The sequence below is a fragment of the Mastigoproctus giganteus genome, chromosome 11 (assembly GCF_048544385.1).
Source record: "Mastigoproctus giganteus isolate SK-2022 chromosome 11, ASM4854438v1, whole genome shotgun sequence".
Lineage (NCBI taxonomy): Eukaryota > Metazoa > Arthropoda > Arachnida > Uropygi > Thelyphonidae > Mastigoproctus > Mastigoproctus giganteus.
The window spans coordinates 172,769,535-172,791,965 of NC_143585.1; the positions used below are offsets into that span (position 1 = coordinate 172,769,535).

General features: G+C 35.7%; 1 protein-coding gene across 2 annotated transcripts in view; it reads right to left on the reverse strand.

Moving 5' to 3' along the window:
• The window catches only part of LOC150078577 (uncharacterized), a 394,647-nt gene that overhangs the window by 113,308 nt on the left and 258,908 nt on the right, over positions 1-22,431 (reverse strand). For both annotated transcript variants that reach the window (XM_090385383.1, XM_090385384.1), the window contains 2 exons: positions 21,410-21,543; positions 5,928-5,996 (listed from right to left, as the gene is read on the reverse strand). In XM_090385383.1, coding sequence (XP_090241509.1) covers positions 5,928-5,996; positions 21,410-21,543 — 203 coding nt within the window. The remainder of the gene's footprint in view (positions 1-5,927; positions 5,997-21,409; positions 21,544-22,431) is intronic.

The following is a 22,431-nucleotide window of genomic DNA, read 5'->3' on the forward strand; positions in this document are numbered from 1 at the left end:
TTCTTCGTAAGAGCACCCCTTTGTTCCATTCACTAATCTTGTTGCCCTTCTCTGTACTCGTTCCAGCAGCTCTACATCCTTCTTGAAATGAGGCCTCCAGACCTGTATACAGTACTCTAGGTGTGGCCTGACCATTGCCTTATACAATGGAATAATCACCTCCTTATCCCTGCTGGAAAAATTCCTGTATATCATTGACAATACTCCATGAGCTACTCTTGCAGCCCGTCTGCACTGCTCAGAGAACTTCATATCTGCCTGCACAATCACCCCCAAGTCCCTTTCATTCTCTACCACTGTCAGTGTAGTACCACAGAGTTGATACGTTGCTCTGGGGTTGCTGTTTCCCATGTGTAGTACTTTACATTTGTCAATGTTAAACTTCATTTGCCACCTCTCAGCCCATCTGCTCAACCTTTCCAGATCCTGTTGCAGCAGCATAGTGTCAGTAGTGTCCTTGACAACCCTGCCAACCTTTGTATCATCTGCAAACTTGGACATTAAACTTGATATACCATCATCAATATCATTTATAAATACAGAAAACAATAATGGACCCAACACTGAGCCCTGAGGGACTCCACTAATAACATTAGTCCACGACGAGCAGTGTCCATTGATTACCACTCTCTGCCTTCTCCCCCTCAACCACCCCTTTATCCATAGCAGCAATTTGCCTCCAATGTCACACTGCTCCAATTTGTGTAGCAGTCTTCCATGTGCAACAGTATCAAAAGCCTTTCTAAGATCCAAGTATATAATATCAAAGTTATTCCCTGCATCCAGTTCTTTTGTGACTGCATCATAGTATCCAATCAAGTTGGTCAGGCAAGACTTCCCCTTAACAAAACCATGCTGTGTCTGAGCTATAACTGAAGTCTTGTCTAAATGATCCTGCAGTGCTTCTTTAACCAGTGCCTCCATTAATTTTCCTGGAACAGAAGTTAAGCTCACAGGTCTATAATTACTTGTGTCAGCCTTTGATCCTGCTTTGTGAATTGGGGTCACATTTGCACATTTCCAGTCTATGGGTACCTCCCCTGAGTCCAAGGAAGCTCTCATAATTATGGCCAAGGGTTTGCTTACTTCCTTTGCTGCCTCCTTTAATATAACTGGATAGATCCCATCCACCCCGGGTGCCTTTCTTGTGTTTATCTTCAACAGTTTCTCCTCCACTTTACTCCCAGTTATTTCAAGATTCTGTAGCTGACTGCTAGAGTTGAATACACCTCTGGCATTCCCCTTGCTGAATAACTCCTCATGTGTGAATGTCGATGCAAAATATTCATTTAGTTTGTTAGCTAACTGAGCAGGATCATCAACAGTTGACCCATCAATATCAAGTGGACCAATCTGATTCATCCCCTTCCTTCTAGAGTTTACATAAGTAAAGAACTCTTTGCTGTTTTTCTTTGCATCCCTTGCCAAGGATTTCTCGTAATCTGCCTTTGCCTGCCTAACCTCCTTTGTAAATTGGTTGCATATCAACTTGTATCTATCATAGGCTTCTGTGTCATGTGTTAATTTGTAAGTATCCCATGCATTTTTCTTCTCTGCCATATGCCTCATTAGTTCATCTGACATCCATTTTGGCCTAAACCTTGAACAATATTTCTTAGTTGGTATGTAAAGCCTAGTAGCTTCCAAGATAAGTTCTTTGAATGCTTCCCATTTTGAATTTGCTGTTGGTAACATCATCAGTTGGTCCCACTGTATAGAATTTAAATACTGTCTCAGTCCATCGTAGTCGCCTTTACGGAAGCAATAACCCTTCCCTTTACCCCTAATGGTAGTTACCTCTTTCAGTAACTCCCACTTCAGCACACTGTGATCACTGCCACCTAGTGGTTCATTTATCTGCAGATTCTTAATGCATGAAGAATCACTGCTGATAATCAAATCAAGAGTATTACTCCCTCTAGTTGCCTCCCGAACATGCTGATGTAGAAAACAATCATCCAATAAATCCACAAAAGCCCTGCTAGTGTGTGAGTAACCAGCCCCCAAATTCCAGTCAATATCTGAGAAATTAAAATCTCCCATTATAAGACTCTGTGATTTACTGGCCCACTCTATTTCCCTGTACAGTTCCTTATTATACTCATCAGAGTCATTAGGCCTATAGCACACTCCTACTCTCAATTTTGATCTCCCAATGCTTATGTCACACCAAACTGACTCAACACTGCACTGTCCAGCGATGTCGACTGGCTTCACTTCCTTGGTTTTTATGTGTTTCTTAACTAATAGCATAACCCCTCCCCCCTTCCTATCCTGTCTATCCTTTCTGTAGACATTGTACTCCCCAAATTGCAGTTCTGCATCACTTATATTTGTGTGACACCACGTCTCTGATATCCCAACAATATCTGCCTTTGATGTTTTGAGCAATACCTCAAATTCATCAAATTTATTTACTAAACTCCTAGCATTGGTGTACACGCAAGTATACCTGCACCTGTTTCTATTCTTAGCTACCCTAACACAACCCATGTGTTTACTTGTACCGCAATGGCTCCCAGCAGTCTCTGAAATACCATGCATCTTGTTTTTCAGGCTTCTGCTCATTCTAATAGAAGCAGTGCAAGAATCTCTTTCACCTCTGCCAGTGGCTACTGTCAATCTATTGGTCTTTGTCTCCCCCCAAGCTAGCAGTTTTCCGACCCACCTAACACTGCCTCGATAGCATCAGCAAATATTCTTGCACCCTTTCTATTTAAGTGTATCCCATCCCTGTAGAAGTAATCTCTCCTGTTAACAAGTACAGTCCAGGCTGAAAAAAATTCTACCCCTTTAGCCGTGCACAATCTTTCCAGGGCCGAATTGATCGACAAGGCTCTCATCATATACTCCCTCCTATCGTGTCTGGGCAGAATTGCAGACACTTTCAAATTCAACCCTAATTCTCGGCTTTTGTTCAACAGTGACCTGTACTTGTTAAGTAATTCTGCCGGTCTCCTACTCTTAATATTATTAGTGCCAACGTGTACAACTATATCACCTTTTGTGCCCTTAAAAGATGATATTCGCTCTACAACGTCATCAACCTTTGCCCCTGGCAGACATACCCTGGTCCTGTTCCACCTTTCTTTTTTACAAAGCATGTTCCCCGTTTCCCTGACAGTAGAGTCACCAACAACTACTAGTTCCTTCGGGACCAGCGCATTCTGCCTTGGGGGTTGTCTCTGTGTCACGCGATGCCCAAGTGCAAGCTCTGGCGTTGATGTGGGCAGCTGAGAGCTTGATGGGCTCCTCAATTTAGTTCCTTCGAGGGCATCCACCCTGTCCTTCAAGCTCTCATATAGGCCCACAAGAACGCCGAGTTGTTGCCTGATATCGATACACTCCTTGCATCGCGCACACACAAAGACATCCCCCCTTGGCAGTATCATGTCCCGTACCCGATTGCTCTGCAAACATCAAGCAAACAGTGCATTTTATAAGGCTGTGAGTCAGAGGAGAACTGCCCCCCTCAGTTCTGCTCTGAGCCACAGCGCTTCCATTAGCTTGAGCCTTTTGCTTTGCTGCTCTGGTCTGAGTCATGTTTCTATTAATTTATTAATTAATTATAATTAATTATGTTATGTTATTAATTATGTTAAATATAATTAATTATATTACGTTTGTAATCTAAGTCGTTATATGTATTTATTTAAACGTACAATTTAACTGCTAACGAAGTTCAACTAACGCTATCTAGTACGGCATACAACTATCGTATCACAATGGCGGGAAATTTACGAACGGTATCGGAGTTGAAACACGTGGAAACCTTTACCGATACTTTTATGCAATTACAAGGCCGAGTAAAGAATAAATACCCCAAGTTAATCAGAAAATCACAAAATAATGTTATACTACTAAATTTAAATCAAAAGTTTTAGAAAAACAATAATTTCAAATCAATAAATAAGAAAAATCCACTTAGCGGCTTGGAACACGACCGTCTCTAGTAGCCCATATGCCCATATTAATCCATTACCATCGTAATGTGAACCCAATAACACATTGTTTTTTGATAATTCATTCCATGACCTCGGAAGTTCAAATTTTCGCTATATAACTCCCTAAAAGGTTGTTTTTATTGTGTAAATTGTATTAGTTACCAATTCAAATCATTAAATGCACTACACTTTTATCATTATCATATGTTATAAGAACCAATTTTGAATGGCTTTGTGATATTTTTCTAAAGCACATTTCTGGAAGTTACAACTAAAACAATAAAAACAATTCGCACGTTCCGGTTTATTGAGCTTTTCTGTTACTGCAAGCAATCATAAACAGGTAGTAACCTCGATGTTATTGCATTTGTAAAAATACAGATAGCTGGAATTGTGTGGGTTTTTACGTTATTATGGTGAAATGTGTTTGCCGTTACTGAAATCTTCAATCGTATAAAAAACATACATAAATTTTCAGAGTCTTCTCTTCATTCCTTTTTTTTAAGCTCCATAAACTTGTTACTCTGTGCAAATCATGTTAGTTGCAATTTGTCGTTCCGTTAAAAAATACTCATGCATGCTATTGAAATTTATAAAGAAAAGAGAAGAATATCTTGGAAACAAATGCCTCTTGAAGCACTTCTGAAGATGACTCCTTGTGCAACAAACCAATGAGTGCCAAGCCAATAATGAGTGATCAACGAGTGTGCATTTAGTCGATGATGAAAAATAAAAATTCTTTAACATTTGTAAGTCATAAATAATTTCTCCATTATTATAATTTGCTTGATTTTACAGACCAAGTTTTCATTTCTTTGGATAAATCAATCATTGTTTAAACATAAACTAATTAGCTAACTAATTTCGTTGTTGATAACGTAACCCCTATTTTTTAACATTGTCTATGGGAAATAAATTCCCACTTTATGACTTTTCGCTTTACAAGTGCATGCTAGGAACGAATAAAGTCGAGAACTGCCTGTACAAGATTTATCATTTCATGCTACAAAGCTTGAATGAAGATTAGAATTTGCTGAATGGTTCTTGTCCATGAGTTTTACTCTCAGATATCGATTTTCTTTGTCAGATATCGCTGCCAATGTTTTGTGGCCTGATTGAGTCACATGTAACTGTTAATCATTAATCTATCTTCATTGCTCTCTTAGCAATACCCTTTATTCTTTACCAAGGATTTAAATGCACTTGGCTGTCTGGGCTGGATTCGTACAGGATGAGTTCTTGGACCTTTTTTCTTTGACGGAATTGTGACAGGAGAAAGCTACCTGAGACTACTAAAAGAAAATCATTCAATTAATGGTTTTCTTTTATTTCAACATCATTTAGCATTGCTTTTTTATGCTGGATGGGGCATCAGCACACTATGCAAAAATTTGCCACTAATCATTATACAAAAATTTTATGGGTTGATGGACCGAACAGAAAAAGAAATAGTTCTCCTGAATGGCCACCACACTCCTGGGATTTAACACCTTGTAATTACCTTTTGCAAGGATTCTTAAATGATAAAGCACTTAATAATATGCACAGATCTCTGTTAGAGCTTCAGCAGTCAACATATTTTTGAACAAATCGGCCTTGCTTTGTCACCTTGCCCAAAATGCTAAAATTTTGTAAAGACAAAAATTGCAGTCATATTGAATAGATTTTTTTTTTTTTTTTTTTTGTATGCTATGCTCTTTCTATTGTGCAAGCATTAATTCAATATGTATTTAAAATAGTGCTGTTATTTAAAGTCAAATATGTTTCCCTACCTTATGGACTATTCTTGTATAAGCATAAATGGCCATGAGGTTATATCTTCCTACTTCATTAAGACAACAAAGAATACTGATACTATTTTTCTCTAAGAAGTGGAAGTAGTTAAACATTCAATAATAATAAAAAAAGTATAATAAACTATAAACTCAAACAACTAAAATTATTATAGTAAACAGGAAATCTAGAATTTAAAACAAAACTCACTTGCTCATCATTTCCAGCAGAAGCAAAGTATTCACCACTGTTTGAAAAGCAAACACCATTCACTGCACCCTGAGAGAGAGAGAGAGAGAGAGGGATAAAAATAAAGTATATATATGTGCATACAAGATGGTCCTCTCTACTCTGAATGGTTTTAAATAGACCACAAATAATATAGCTAAATAATAAAACACATTACAAGCATAGTGGTTTTACAAAGAAAAATTAGCATTACAAAGAAAACAGGAGGTTTTTGAAAATATAGATATAGTATTCAAACAGTTACCAGATATTTAAACTACTGTATAGCACTTACACCACAGAAAGAATTTAATAGTGTGTACATTTTCATAAGTACCTGTACTGAAGCTGCAGGTACACAACTGTTTTATTAAATAAGTATTATTATTCTGTAATAATTTTCCTTCCAGATTAACTTTGCCACAGCCCTGTAAACAGGCAAATTTAGTTTACTGTAAAAATTCCTTAACTTGGCAGTGGTGACATTATTTTTGAAGGATACCCAATAGGTGACTCTTGAAAATAACCATTAATTAAAAATCTGAAATTTTTTGTACTTAAACATTCTCTACTTTCTTTCTTTCTTTCTTTCTTTTTTTTTTGGCTGATGCTGTATAAGCTTGCTTTCTTGAATAATATGACACTGCTAATGCTAATATAGTCAAACTTTTACAGCAATATTTCCTGAAGTGATTTTTTTTTTGTTTGTTTGTGAGAACGTGTCCGATAAAGCCACATCTTTGGAACTAGAGTAGAACTTTGATAAGAAGTTTACCAAGGGACTGGAGGTTTAGAACTTCTTATGTGGGAAAACTTCTTAGAAGGGAAAGTGACCTAAGGGTATGAAATATTAACTACACAAATAATAATTAAAAGTTATACATACATAAGTTAAAGATGATTTTTAAGTACTATTTCAGAAATTTTTAAATATTTTACACTGCATGTGGGAAAAATTTTTAAAGTGACTTTCTAATTGCTTAACATTTTGTTCATTAAACTCATTACCAAGTTGGAAGAATGAGCTCCTTTGGAGTATCAACACATCTTAAAAGATCAGAATTACAATAAGACAGAGCAACAGTCCACAAAGTAATTCAGAACTTAACTCTTAATGGGGTCGACGTATCCAATGATGGATATCGATGAAGACAATTGCAATATGCCACTTCCATTACATCAAAATGTTTGTACTATAAAGGTTTTAGCGCTGAAAGTCTCAGACTACAAAAAACTCACTGCAGGTACCACCACTAGGAGTGGTGGTACCCGAAGAGAATACGTAACATTAGTCTTCTCCATTGGCATAGTGTTGCTTATTGGAGGTAGTGCAATATCAGGGCAACTCATTGTGAAGGCATACACAATATAAGATAAAAAAAAAAAAAAAAAAAACCATTTCACCTGCTTCGGTGGTTTATTATGAGCTAAAATGCTGCTTGGCACTAACTTGTTTGATTAGCAAATTTTTATATTGTTTAATATTAAAAATAAATCATTTATAAATTTAAAAAATGTATTAAGTGGGAAAATGACATTATAGTAATACACTGTGTATTCTTTATCACAAACTTTTTATGCAGGAAAACGTTTGACCCAGGAAACTTCTTAAATGGGAAAATAATACATTACAATATATAAAGTTGAAATTGGGACTTAAAAAAAAAAAAAAAAATGCTTTTTTTGTTTATAGTTTTGGTTTAGTTGATTTTCTTCTCTCATTAATTCAATAAATAGTGTATCTTGTGTTACCCCTAGTTGTTTTTGAAAGGTTTTCACAAAATAATGACGAGAACAGGAAACTTGATATTCTCTCAAGGTGGACTACTCTGTGGGAAGCAACATGCCAAATTTACAATTTTTCATGCTGTGAAGTGCACCAGATTTGAAAAAATTTATTTCAAAAATAAAGTCTAAAGTGGAGTAAACAGTATTGAATATATGTTTATTATTATTTTTATTTCTACTTTATATCTAAAATGCTTTATTTTCTCAATTTTCTGCCAAATTAATATATATTATTTTTGAAAATAAAGTGTAAAACACATAGAACATTTAAAATATTTTATTAAAACTTAAAAGTTCCTAAGTATGTACTTTTAAGTCATTAGTATTACATAGTTAGTAGCAAGCATAATGTAGAAATCCATTACAAAAAGATGAAATACTGGCAGCATTAAAGAAAACCCAAAGCACTTTCAAGAAATTAAAAAGATTGGCACCAAGTCAGGTTACCCACCACCACAGCCACCAGGTTAATACTTCTGCTCTAAACTGAGATTTCACCAGCTGTTCACATAATTTTTCTACCACTTTAGGTAACCAGGTTGGTCATTAATTTTTTATTCAGTTGATTTAGTTATTTCTATTTTATCCAGATCTAAGTTGAATGAATAATATTAAATATTGTACTTTAATCATTAAAGGCATAATTTCTATTCCTCTGTTTTTCTTTTGACCAGTTCTCTTTTGGTGGAGAGTGGGGCACAGGTATATCATAATTCTGCAAATTTGTGGACACAGGACTCTCTTAGCATCTGAAGTTGTCTGCAAACATTTTCACTGACAAATTATCACAGTTATGTTACTATGTAATGCAGACATTGGTATTGTTATATCGGACTGTAATGAATAATTTTTCGCCTGGCTAAATATGCTGACTTTTGACCTTCAAAAGCTGGAGATTAGGTAACTAACAGGAGGAAAACAGTTGCTTTTCTGGAAAAAATCAGTTTTTAATATCCGGACTTTGGCCTTGAAATTAAATCTTACTGAAAACATTTTTTGAAAATAAAGTGTAAAACACATAGAACATTTAAAATATTTTATTAAAACTTAAAAGTTCCTAAGTATGTACTTTTAAGTCATTAGTATTACATAGTTAGTAAAGGTTATTATAACCTTTGGACAATTTAGCAGTTCACATACCAAATATTGGCTTACCTAGAGGGGTTTTTTTTTTTTTTGCCAGTGGATTTATTTGAATTGACTGTTAGGCATTCTCTCTTTAGAAATGTTGAGTCAAAGTTTCGAGTATGACTTTGGCTACACATGGCGTCAACAGCATTTCCAAAGCTTCACAAGAGAGAGAAGATCAGGTATTTATTTTATATTATTTATTTTTTGCCAAAAAATCCACTCTCGCAGGTCATTGGTATTAGAACGTTGAAATTTCAAATTGTTGAAATGAAAAACACAACGTGAGTTAGTTATATTTGAATCCTCATTGTGCACTGTTCTTGTTGTTTAAGTGTTTTTTTGGTGCAAGGGATGAAAACTATCTAAATTAATTGTATAGTTGAAAACCTCAGATTGGAGTTCCCCCAATAATATGATTGAGCTTAAGATTATCCTTAGAGAGGGATCAGAATGAATTGTATCTGACAGACTGATAAGTGTATTCAATTAGAATGTTTTATAGAGTGGTGAACTGCAGTGGAAGCAAAGTGGGAATCACTCCTAACAATAAAAAGAGATGAGGTAAATATGACCAATATGCACTCTGGCCAGTGCAAAAAATGGGGATCAAAGGGTGACACAAGTAATTACAGACCTGTTAGTTTAACTTCAGTCCCAGGGAAAATAATGGAGTCACTGGTTAAAGAAGCACTGCAGAATCATCTAGACAAGACTGCAGTTATAGTTCAGACACAGCATGGATTTGTTAAGGGAAAGGCTTGTCTGATAAAACTGACTGGATACTATGATGTGGTCACAAAGGAACTGGATACAAAAAATAATTTTGATATCATATACTTGGATTTTAGAAAAAGTTTTTAATACTGTTGCTCATGGAAGACTATTGTACAAATTGGAGCAGTATGGCATTAAGGATAAGTTTCTACAATGGATAAAAGGATTGTTGAGTGGGAGAAGACAGAGTGATAATCAATGGACACTGCTCTTCGTGGACTAATGTTATTAGTTGTTTGTTGGATTTATTGGTGTAAGGGCTACTTTGTCTTCCATAATGTACCTATTACAGTCTTATTTGGTATATGTTTGGTATATGAAACAAGACGATTCAGATCAGATGATATTTGTTTATCACTCTCAGGAAGGTAATAACATCATTAATATCTTGTCGGTCTCCAAGGATCTGCTGTAAGGTAAGTTTATTATAGGAATATAGACAGTGGTGAGCTGTGAATATTTTAACAATGGGCTCGCAGTTTTTCCGACTTTCTACTGAGCAAATTTGATCAGACACGGAAGTGACGTTATCCGTGGCTTCCACCAGAGGTGCTTCCCATGCTCGCACTACTAGCAGTGTGATTAGAGCGCGTGACGCATTTTTCGTGACCGGTATGATAACTCGAGTCAAGGGGTGGGCAAATGCGGCTTATTTCCCCTTTTACCATGTGCATAAGTGAATGTGTAAAACGTTCCTACATCTATCTAAAAAAAACAAAAAAACTTAAAAACCTGGTCGCATGTCTCGCCATATGATGATAACGGGATACGACAGTGTCTAGAGTTTTAACGTTTTAGAATTTTTGAATAGTATGATTGCAACAATACAAATATATATCAACAATTTCATTTTTTGTCTCGCATTTTTGGTACATTCCATTGTTAGATGCCCCTAACAGCTGTGTATGTCGCTTCAACTACAAGATCAGTACATCAATCGTGCTGCTTTTACAGAGATATTTAGATACATTGCAAATGCAAGTATCTTTTACTTTAGTTATCATAAATCCATTGTATCTTGTCTTCCAGAAATTATGAAAATCTGTGAATGATCAGTAAAATAATTACAATAAAAAAGCTCTTTTATTTCGTAATCAATATATACAAATCAAAATACCTAAAAGAAATGCAAAGGATATTTAGCATAAACCATCTGCACATGTGCAACTTTTTTATTCGTCTTTTTTTTTTAATAACTAGGGAAATAAAATGGATACATTTTTTTCATGATAAAATTTTAATATTGCGAATAAAAAATAACACGAAATATTTCCCATATCACAAATAACAAAAACTTTCACAAAACATTCCACAATATAAAAACAAATATTACATAAAAAACAAACTTTCTAGAAAAAGTACACACAAAAAAAAAAAAAAAAACATCACAGATTACATGAAAAAAAATTATTTCACAAATATTCAAGAAAAATTTATTCTACAAATTGCTATATAGAATCTACTTCTTTATTAATATTTGTAGTCGATCTTCTGCTTTACTCAATAGCTGAGCAATGATTACATGATTTGACGTAAAACGGGTCAAACTGAAGCAACGGTTTTCCATTTAGATGTATGGTCACCATAATCCGCAATCTGTTTCATTTACACAATATTATTCATTACGCTAAAGCTCGCTTAGCTTCAGCACTGCTAATCGCAATGGTTTTAAAGATATTTTTTGGCTTTCTTAATTGAAAAGATAATTTCACTCGATTTTAAAGATAAACTGTGTTTGACAAAATTTCTAAAATCATTAATTTTTATTTTATATTTTATCAGAAACCTTAAATTTCTTATTTGGTTTTCACCATCTTGCCACCGAGACAAACCTTCTTTCACATTCCACAATTTCGGGTACGTAGCATATGTTTAAAATTTCTTTCAATGGTATCGTTATTTTCTTTATTTAATTTAAAATCACCCTGTTGCATTAATAACTTATCCTTTAAGGATAAAAAAAATTCATTTAATAACTTGTCACAAGGTAATTTTTTTTTTTTTTTTACTTTCGATTTTGATTCCTTCAAATTCTCTCAACTTCAACATGCTCTCAATTTTTGCTTCATAATTTCCTTCAGAATTTTTCAAATTAGCAATAGCATTGATAGTTTGAATAATTAATTTATATGCTTTTATTGATGATCAGTATCCTGCAGGAGCAGGATGTCAATCATTATGGCTAAATGATTAAGAAATTCCAATTCTAAGTTGGAATCTTTTGCACCAACGTATCAAGTGATTATATAATGAAACCTATGGTTATCAATCGTGCTTTAAATCCAAGAGCAATGAAAGGCTTGAATAAAATAAATCTACCAGTTTATTGGTATGCCAATAAAAAAACATGGATTACAGTAGAAATTGACTGGTTCTACCCAAGTTGGCAGAAATATTTAAGGACTGGTTCTACCATTGTACCAACGTTTTTCTTAACATACGTTTCAGCATATTTTAAGAAAAAGAACCTGAGCTTCAAAATTACTTCATTGACAGACAATGTTCCAGGACATCCAACAGATTTATATCATGAAAATGTGAAAGTAATTTTCTTACCACCTATTCCGACAATCTCTGAGATAGAGGAAGTTAGCAGTAGTGACGAATTTCAACTGAGAAGGAAAAGATTGTTTCTATATTTTACCCCAGGGGCTCACATCTGGTGAGTATGGGCTTGGCACGCCCAGGGTCCTGAGCTGGATACCATCATTCTTCTCTCTTTTGATAATTCCCTCCTACTCTCTCTCTCTCTCTCTCTCTCTCTCTCTCTCTCTCTCTCAGGGTATTGAACATTTTTTTTTTTTTTTAGGCTGGTTCAGCATAAGCCTCAGGCTTCCTTGACCATATAGCTAATAATAATAATACCAACTTAAACCTATGATTCATACTATGTTTAGTATATCATAAAAATGGTTAAGCTGGCATACAACTAGCAGAAACATAGTTTTGGTTGTTAGTGATGGAATATATTGAGAGATGCTAGCTCTAAGAAGATGTGCTTTTAAATGCAAGCCTTATTCAATAATAACCGATAAATTTTTGTATTTTCGGTATTTTTGTTTGTTTTTTTAAATTTTGAATTTTATATTTGTATTTTTTAAATATGTAATTATTATGATTATTATTAACTTTGCTCTATATAAAGGCTGACAGGATCCTTTGTATACTGCAGATATTCACTGCCAATTTGGTCCTTGAGGTTTTCACAGACATTCTCTCAGATATGCCAGACAAGCTGTACTTGCTGCATGGGAGTCTAAAATGCTGATGGAACTGATATTTGGGTGACACTCAACCCAAGTGGACACAATTTCGGCAAAGTCCGGACGGTCTGTGACAGCAAAATCCTCCGCTTGCATCTTCACGATGGTGGGACTGTTAGTAATCCTGGGTATAACCTCCATGCACAAGTACATGGTGGATGACCACCCAGGTGTGAAACAACGTAAGCAGGGGTCGAGGTGTGGTGCCCACACCACATGGAGGAACGGTGGCCCTCTATGTTACCAGGCAGTACTAGGGGGTAGATGATTCTCATAAACCAGTGCAATACCACCACTTTGCTTATTGGAGGCTTGAAGTGGTGGAACCCATGTTTAGTCTCTAGAGCTAAGTTCCGGTCAACACTTCCCTATCTCTTCCATCATGCAGTATGATTGATGACTTTTGAGGTCATGATGAACATCGTGGCGAGATCCAATGTTCCTTACATTTCGAGGGTACAGCTCTAAAACGGTGTTCGCAGGCCGGCTGCTAGATAGTACACCGGACCGAACCTACTGGTAACTCTCTAGGAGGCTTCTGGATCAGCTAGTGTATAATCTTGCTACCTCTACTCTGCCAGATAGTGACTGGAGGGAGTCCAAGTAGTGTGTATGCAGGGAGCACTGTCGAGGCCACGTTATGTCAAGGATCTGGGTATATTCTTACCGTGTGTACGCCATATCCAAAAATTTCATTACTTCATACAGCATGTCCCACCCACTTTTTCTTACTATTGAATACACCATGAATTGTCAAACTAATAGAGCAAGCTTATCTGCTAAAAGATCTAAACCTCCCAAGCACTTCCTAATTCATTTCACAAATATACGTGGTCTCAATTCTAATCTCAACGATGTCCATTTCCATTTGCAGTCTGCCAAACCCCATGTACTTTTTCTGACAGAATCTCAGTTATCGGTTGATTCAACCACTTCTCATCTCAGATGCCCAAATTATTCGCTGTATGATTCCTTTCGCCTCAAAGGTGGTACTTGTGCATATGTCCATTCTGATATTTCCTGTCAGAGACTTGGCAATTTGGAATCTCCTCTCTTTTATCTTCTCTTTCATAAAATCTTTCTACTTCATTGTGTAAAATTCATCTGTTGTCTTTATCGTTCTCCCAATTTCACTAATCACTTGGAGCTCTTTGACTTCCTCTCTCTGCAACTTAACTTTCTCCAGTCTACCAGTTAGTGAACTTTCCTAACAGTGAGGTAATTTTTCTTGGTGATTTCAATGTTCACAACTCCAGCTGGCTTCCGTTTTCTAGTCACACCGACCCAACTGGTCGAGATGCTGAGGCTTTTGCAATTACTAATGACCTTACACAGATTGTTCATTTACTTACAAGAATACCGGTCAATCATAATTTTACAGCCAACACGCTTGATCTTTTTCTCACAAACAACCCTTCTAAGTACACGGTCGAAGTGAGAGGTCCCCTAGGCACTTCAGATCACAACTCGGTGATTGTCTCTTCTCCAATGGAACCATTATCTCATGGCTACTCCGAACCTCGTGTTGTTTGGCATTACAAGAATGCAAAATGGGATGACCTGCAAGATTTCTTTTCTTCTTTTCCTTGGTTGGATTACTGTATCAAAACTTCTGATGTCAACGTTTGCTCAGATCTTGTCAGTGAAATTATTCTTGCAGGAATGGAATCCTTTATCCCACACTCCACTTTAAAATCTCATTCTTTATCTAAACCTTGGTTTATCAATAAATGTGGAAAGGCTGTTCAAGAGAAGAATGTTTGCATATCGTAATTGACTTGTTTCTAATTCTTCAGTTTAATTTTCTGCCTACACCAAAGCTCGCAACAAACGTAAAGCAGTTATTAATCAGTCCAAACTAGAGTTTGAACAGGCAAAGAGTAGAAAACTTGCTCCTTGTCCTAATAGTAGCCAAGCATTCTAGTCTCTTGCCAAAGCTATTGGCCGCAACTTTTGCCCATCTCTGCTCCCACCTCTGTCCAAACCAGATGGTTCTGTAGTCACTTCAGCGAAGGATAAAGCTGACCTGCTAGCATCCCATTTTTCTTCCAGCTCATGTATTAACGATCTGGTAAAACACCTCCCACCATTCCCAACACACTCCATTCAATGCCTCCTGTGGTCTTCCATCAAAACGATGTCAGAAGGATTTTGAAGAATCTTGATGCTAAGAAAGCTCCAGGTCCTGATGGTATTTCTCCACTTGTTCTCAAAACCTGTGCTCCTGAACTTACTCCTATTCTATACCGCCTTTTTTCACTTTCTTATTCCAAAGGTGTTTTTCCTTATGCTTGGAAATTTGCTGATATCCAGCCAGTTCCTAAAAAGGGTGACAAATCCCTCCCATCCAAATATCGTCCCATTGCAATTACTTCTACTCTATCTAAAGTAATGGAGAAATCAATTAACCACCAACTCTTAAACTACCTAGAAACCTTCCGTCTGATCAACGATCGCCAGTGTCGATCCACTGGTGATATTCTGGCTTTTGTTACCCATTTATGGTTATATTGTTATTTTTGGTTTTTAGGAGAATTAGCAACGAAGGCCATATTGCTCCGGGGATATGTGGTGGTCATTCCCTAACCTTTCCGCATCCTCCGTACAAAGGTGGTCACGTGCTCGAACCCCGGTCTAATCAAAAAGCGTGTGCTATGGACTGCTGCTCCTGCTCACCTGGATACGGAGGCGCCGCACCCATTTACGGACTAATTCAATGGAAAAGTTCGGTGAAACACAAGTAGTTGCTCTTGACATCTCAAAGGCTTTCGAATGTGTTTGGCATAAAGGTCTTCTAAACAAGCTTCCATCTTATGGTTCGCCAACTGTTTTTAGTAATTGGTTATCCAGTTTTCTCTCTGATCGCTCACTGAGGGTGATGGCAGATGGCTCTCTGTCTTCTAACTTCTCCACTAATGCCGGTGTCCCCCAAGGTTCAGTTCTTTCCCCCACTCTTTTCCTCTTGTATATTAATGACTTTCTTCCATTGACTGGAAATCCTATCCATAGTTTTGCCGATGATAGCACATTGCATTCCACTTTCCATTTTGAAAAATCTTGTCCTGCTCAATCAGCTTCAACTTCTCGAAAATCTGCTACCAATTCCTTAAATGCCGATCTTCAGGTAATTCTCTAGTGGGGCAAAGACAACGTAGTTGATTTCAACCCTTCTAAAACTCAGTCTTGTCTTATATCTCGCAAAAAGGATTCTTCTGCTCCTAAGCTTATCTTTAGTGACACTCTGATTTCTAGGCAAAATGATATATCTCTTTTGGGGATTACCCTGACTTCTAATCTCTCTTGTCACAAGCACATTACAAATATTGCTTCCTCTGCATCTACAAAACTTGGTTTTCTCTTTCGCTCTCGGCATTACTTTTCTTCCAAACTCACTCTGTATAAATCGCAAATCCACCCTGTCATGGAATATTGTTCCCACATCTGGGGTGGTGTCCCCAAAACCTCTCTCAGGCTTCTTGATTCAATTCAGAAGAGGGCAATTAGGTTAATTAATGATTCATCTCTAATGGAGTCTCTTCACTTGCTGTCTCATAGATGTACTGTTTCTGCTGCATGCCTCTTCTACAGATACTTCAATGGGCACTGTTCTTCTGAATTGGCTTCTATAATTCCCGCTCTCTCTTTTAAAACAGTCCGAACATGTGCCGCCACCAGCCAACATCCATTTACTGTCCAACTTCAAACCCACAGAACCAACTTTTCATCTTCCTCGTTTATTCATTCAACTGCTGTTTTCTGGAACAAACTTCCTTCATTATGTATTTCCTGAAAATTACAGTCTACAGAAGTTCAAGTCCCATGTCAACAAATATCTTCTTTCATCTTCTCAACCTCCAAACCAAGCACGGTACTAAGTACTATAGGCTCTAATACGTCTCATGTTTGGGGTTACATAAAAAAAAAAAAAAAAAAAAAAAAAATTCTGTTTTTTAATTTTAATTTGTTATGATCATAACCATTGAATTAAATATTGATTTTTATATATAATAGACACACACATATATATCTTCTTCTTCAAGGAGAGTGTTTTCATTTACAATGGGTTTCCTCAGCCTACAAGTTATTTTTTGGTACGAATTCTCCCACCCCACAAAGTGCAGTTCAAGGAGTCTCGGTCAGTTAAACTTCAAAGTGTCATGCACTGTCGTTCTCTATCCATCCTTTCCTCCTAGGTTTTCCTCTTCTCCTTCTTCCTGGAGGTATAAATTCCAGGATATTCCAAACCCAGGATTGGGTTTGGATTTCTGGTTTCTTGCATCTGTTTTACACGACCATACCATGTTAAATGCTGTTCTTCGATAGTAGAAATAATATTGTTTTTCACTTAGATTTTGTAAAAAAACTTACTGGGTTATAAAGGAACTCTCTAAAACATACACCCCAAAAACACTGACTATGAAAAATAAAACACGCAAGAAATTAAAATATGGAAAGAATATTACTAAATCCTGTTCAAAGGGGAAGGAAAAAATGCTCTTTCCTTAGATAATAGAAGAGATAAAGCACCCTCGATAACAAAAGAAGTTCAGAAAGCAATTAGCCAAATGAAGAATGACAAGGCACCCGTAAATGATTGTATCCAAGCAGAACTACTGAATTTCGGTAGTTCTGCTTGGAATAACATTGCGTAATTTCAGAATTACGCAATGTTAAACACCTCACACAATTGTTTAATCTAATTTTATAAAGATGATATACCAGAAGACTGGAAAAGTGGAATAATAGTACCTATACAGAAAAAACAGGAGATAAAGAAAACTGTCAGAATTATAGACCCATTACCCTTTTAAACCACATATATAAAATATTTATAAGGATCTTACAAAATAGGATACTTAAACTATATATGAAGGAACAATAGGGGAAGAACAAGCAGGATTTAGAAAAGACAGATCAAAAATAGACTAAATATTCACACTAAACATCAGTGCAGAAAAATATTGGAACAAGAAGAAACCTCTTTATCTCGATTTCAAGCAGGAATTTGACTCTGTAAACAGAGAAAATTTAATGAATCAACTACAAAAAATCCCACTTGATCATGAAATAATCATGTTTGTAAACAATTTCTATAAATATACAAGAGCAATAGTAAAATTCAACAACCTTAAAACAGAAAAATTTGAAATAGAGAGAGAGGAGTCATCCAGGGATGCCCTTTATCCCCATATCTATTTAATATCTACTGAGAACTAATGAAATCAATTGAAGAAAAAAGAGGCACAATAACAAATGGAAAAAATATAAACCACATAAAATATGCAGATGATATTGTGATTTTAACAGAAACCAAAGAACAACTAAAAGAAATATTAACAAACATCGATAAAGCAAGCAACAATTATGGAATTAATATTAATATAAATAAAACCAAAGTAATGCAAATTGGAAAAAACATAGAAGACATAAACATATACATCCAAAATCAACAAATAGAACAAGTACAAAAATTTGTATACCTGGGCTCTCAAATAACCGGAAACCTAAGTAATATTAACCAAATTAATCACAGACCGAACATCGGATGGACAAACATGAACAAACTCAAAAACATATGGAAGAGCAATAAAATCTAAAATAGACTAAAAATTAAATTAAACTATTTCTTCATTCCGTATTGTATCTCCAAAATCCATTTCTGTGAAGAGCAACTTGTTTCCCCCTCACCTATTCAAAGTCCAGGTTTCCGCTCCATAAGAAAAAATTTGTACAATTATATGAAACTGTCATCATACCAACAGCAACTTATGGATCAGAGAATTGGAGAATAAATAAGAAAGAAAGGCAAAAAATAATGGCATTTGAAATGAGATATCTAAGGAAAATCAATAAAACAAATTGGAGAGAATATAAAACTAATGAATAAGTAAGGAGAGATCTAAATTTTGAACGCAGAATAATACAGCAGTTCTACAAAAAAACAACTTCAGTGGTTTGGACATGTGAACTGGATGAAACAACACAGGTTGCCTAATGTAGTACTGACAGGAAGAATTGGGATAAGAGACTATCAGGAAGACCCAAAAGAGAATGGTTCCAATGCCTAAAGGAAAACACAGGCTTTCAGAGTTATCAACAAAAAATGCAAGATTCAAGAGATCGACAACAATGGAGGACGATATCTAAATAGGGACTCAACCCGTGCCAAACGGAAGAGAGAGTAGAATGATGAATGAAGACTTACATTTTCTTTGTTATTTCTTCATTCTGTATTCTATCTCCAAAATCCATTTCTGTGAAGAGCAACTTGTTTCCCCCTCACCTATTCAAAGTCCAGGTTTCCGCTCCATAGAAAAAAACTTGTACAATTGTTTGAAATATATTTTAGCAATAAATAGACTCATACACCAACCATGAAAATATAAGTATTTCACTGTAACTAAAATATTTACAAATAAAATAAAATAAATATTTTAGTTACAGTAAAATACTTATATTTTCATGGTTGGTGTATGAGTCTATTTATTGCTAAAATATGAATTTGCCCAACCTCAGAGGCCTTTTTCAGGATATCGTTTGAAATATAAGTTTCTTTGTTTTATTTAAAATCTTTCCGGTCCACAGAACAGAATTTACCATGCCTATCGCCTTTCTGCCATCTGAAATTCTCTTATTGGTCACTCCTTGGGATGATCTGTCTCTATGCAAGACTGATCCCAAATACGGAACAGGACCAGGGTATGTCTGCCAGGGGAAAAAGTTGATGACATTGTAGAGCATATATCATCTTTTAAGGGCACAAAAGGTGTTATTGTTGTACACATTGGCACTAATGATCTTCACAGTAAGAGATATGCAGATTTACTTAAAAAGGAAAGGTCAATTCTGAAAAAAAAAAGTCACCAGTTAGGGTTAAATTTGAAAGTGTCTGTAATTTTGCTCAGACATGATAGGAGGGAGTATATGAGAGAGCCTTGTCAATCAGTTTGGCCCTGGAGACATTGTGCAAGGCTCAACAAGGTAGAAATTTTTTTAGCGTAGTCTTTGCTTGCTAACAAGAGAGACTGCATCTACAAGGATGGGATGTACTTAAATAGAAAGGGTGGAAGAATATTTGCTGATGCAATCAAGACATTGTTGAGTGGATCGGAAAACTGGATTGGTCACTCGCACACTAGCAAGATTTTTGTGGATTTATTGGAGGAATGTTTCTTTCTACAATATCATTAGCAGAGGCATATGATGCAAGAAAGCAAGCTTATGCAACATCAGCCAAAAAAAAAAAAAAAAACAAAAAGAAAAAAAAAAGCACGCTCCCATTTCACCCCTCCGTTCGTTCCAAGTACATGTCCGACTCAGCCTTAAATTTATTTAGGCTATCAACAACAAAGGATGGAAGTCTGTTCCACCAACCAACCAACCACACCTGGCTAAAGGCAAACTTCCACACATCTATTGTACATCTGTCTTTCCTCAATTTGAATTTATGCCCTCTCAAATGTTTATTCAGAACAAGAAGAATTTCATCAGCATTGAGCATGCTCAAACCATTCAAGACTTTATACACCTCAATCAGATCACCTCATAGGTGCCTAGTCTCCAGACACTATAATTTGCAAAATTTAAGCCTTTCTTCGTAATGTTTGAGGAGCAATCAGAGGGAGTAATACCCTTGATCTGATTATAATTATCAGCCATGATGACGCATGCATTAGGAATTTACAAATAAAGGAACCACTAGGTGACAGTGATCACAATTGTCCCCATTCTTGAAGGAACATGTCACATGATGCAGGACATTGAGTCCATGGAGGAGAAGTGGAACTAGTTGTGGCTATTTTACGGTCTAGCTGTCAATTACGAAGTAATGAGTGAAGACTTATGGCGGTAGGTTGATTTATTGATGGATGAATGGCATACAAATTCTTCCCATCTGGAGTATATAGATGTTTCCAAGCTGGATGCATGGGTTAACTTTTGATTTGGATAGCACAGTTTAGTAGTAAAATGTGTCGTCGTACAAAGAATGAAGGGCCACGAGATTTGGTGTAAAGCTCTGGACAAGAGATGTGTGTAGGCTCCAAGGGCAATACATAAGCTACTATGCTGAATAGGACCCCAAAACAATCAAGGGCTGAGTTTAGCGGAGTTTTAAACTAGAGATCCATAATCTAAGCTTGATCTTATGATAGCATGATAAAAGTGTAGTATATGATCTTCATTGCACCCATCATGATTACTGAATTATGACTTAACCATTATGGATGGGGAAGCCATAATTTAGTAATCACAGAGAACATAGCTTATTCATAATAATATTCTTTTCTTATAATATCAAAATAATGGACAGTATCCAGCCTTCATAAAAATAATGAAAAAAAGGAAAAACAGTATACAAATGTGTTTGCTCATGTCGCATATTCTGGCAGGGAAACTCCAGTGCATTATTACATGTAGTCAATTTTCATCATATTAATTCTGCAAAAATGTACTTTATTATACAATAATAATATAAAAAAAAATCTAAATACACCACAAAAATATTACCTGATGACCATGAAGGGTATAAAAAAGGCGGCCTTCCAAAAGGTCAAAGATTTTAAGAGTGCTGTCAGAGGATCCCGTCAATAAATAATTTCCCGAAGGGTGAAAATATAAACTGTTTATAGTACCAGTGTGAGCTGTCATGGATAAAAAGCAAAGGGAAAGCTTCAGTATTAAAGTTTAACAGTCATAATACAATTGCTGATTTAAACAAAACAAACAATCTTGTGCAGACATTTGCAAAAGACAAGCATTCAAAACATTATAATGCATAATGTTTATCATGCTGGAGTGTAAACAATATAAACTGATAAACTTATTATGATCGCAGATATTGTTATCATTTCTTTAATGCTATCACATTTATGATGTCCCAATCAGAAGTATACTAATACACAGAACAAACAACATTTACTGTAATCAGCACTTTCATTTATGTTATCACATTTTTTCCTTCTGATGGTTCATGCATATGCCCAGGAAGTGATATGTAACATCCAATTTGTTCCTATGGTGCATTGTACAGCCATCCCTTTCTACAGTTTGTAAGTTTATCAGTCTCATAACTCTATGAAAGGAAGAACTACCTATATATCTGTACTACAAATCTGAGTATTCTACAGTAGAGCATCAACTTTTTTACAATTCTTGATTTTAATATTTTCTTTGTTTATAACTGTATAAATGGATTTCAAGAAACAACACATCAATTTCATTTTTAATGATTTTAAAGTGTTTTATATTGCTTGATTTTAATATTTTCTTTTTGTCCTTCTACCCTTTTATGTACAGATTTCTGCTCAGCAACAATAAACAATGGCAAACAGTTGGAGTCTGTTTCTTCAATTATTATCAATTCAGCTTGTCTCGAAGTGATCACAATAAGTGGTATCAACTTCATTTCACATGTATTAGATAAAAATGGGTGTCATAAAACAGCACAGATAGGTTTTTGAATCTAGATGAGTGACAATGTGCTCTCTAAGCTTTGTAGCATACTAGCATTAGTAGAGACATATGATGCA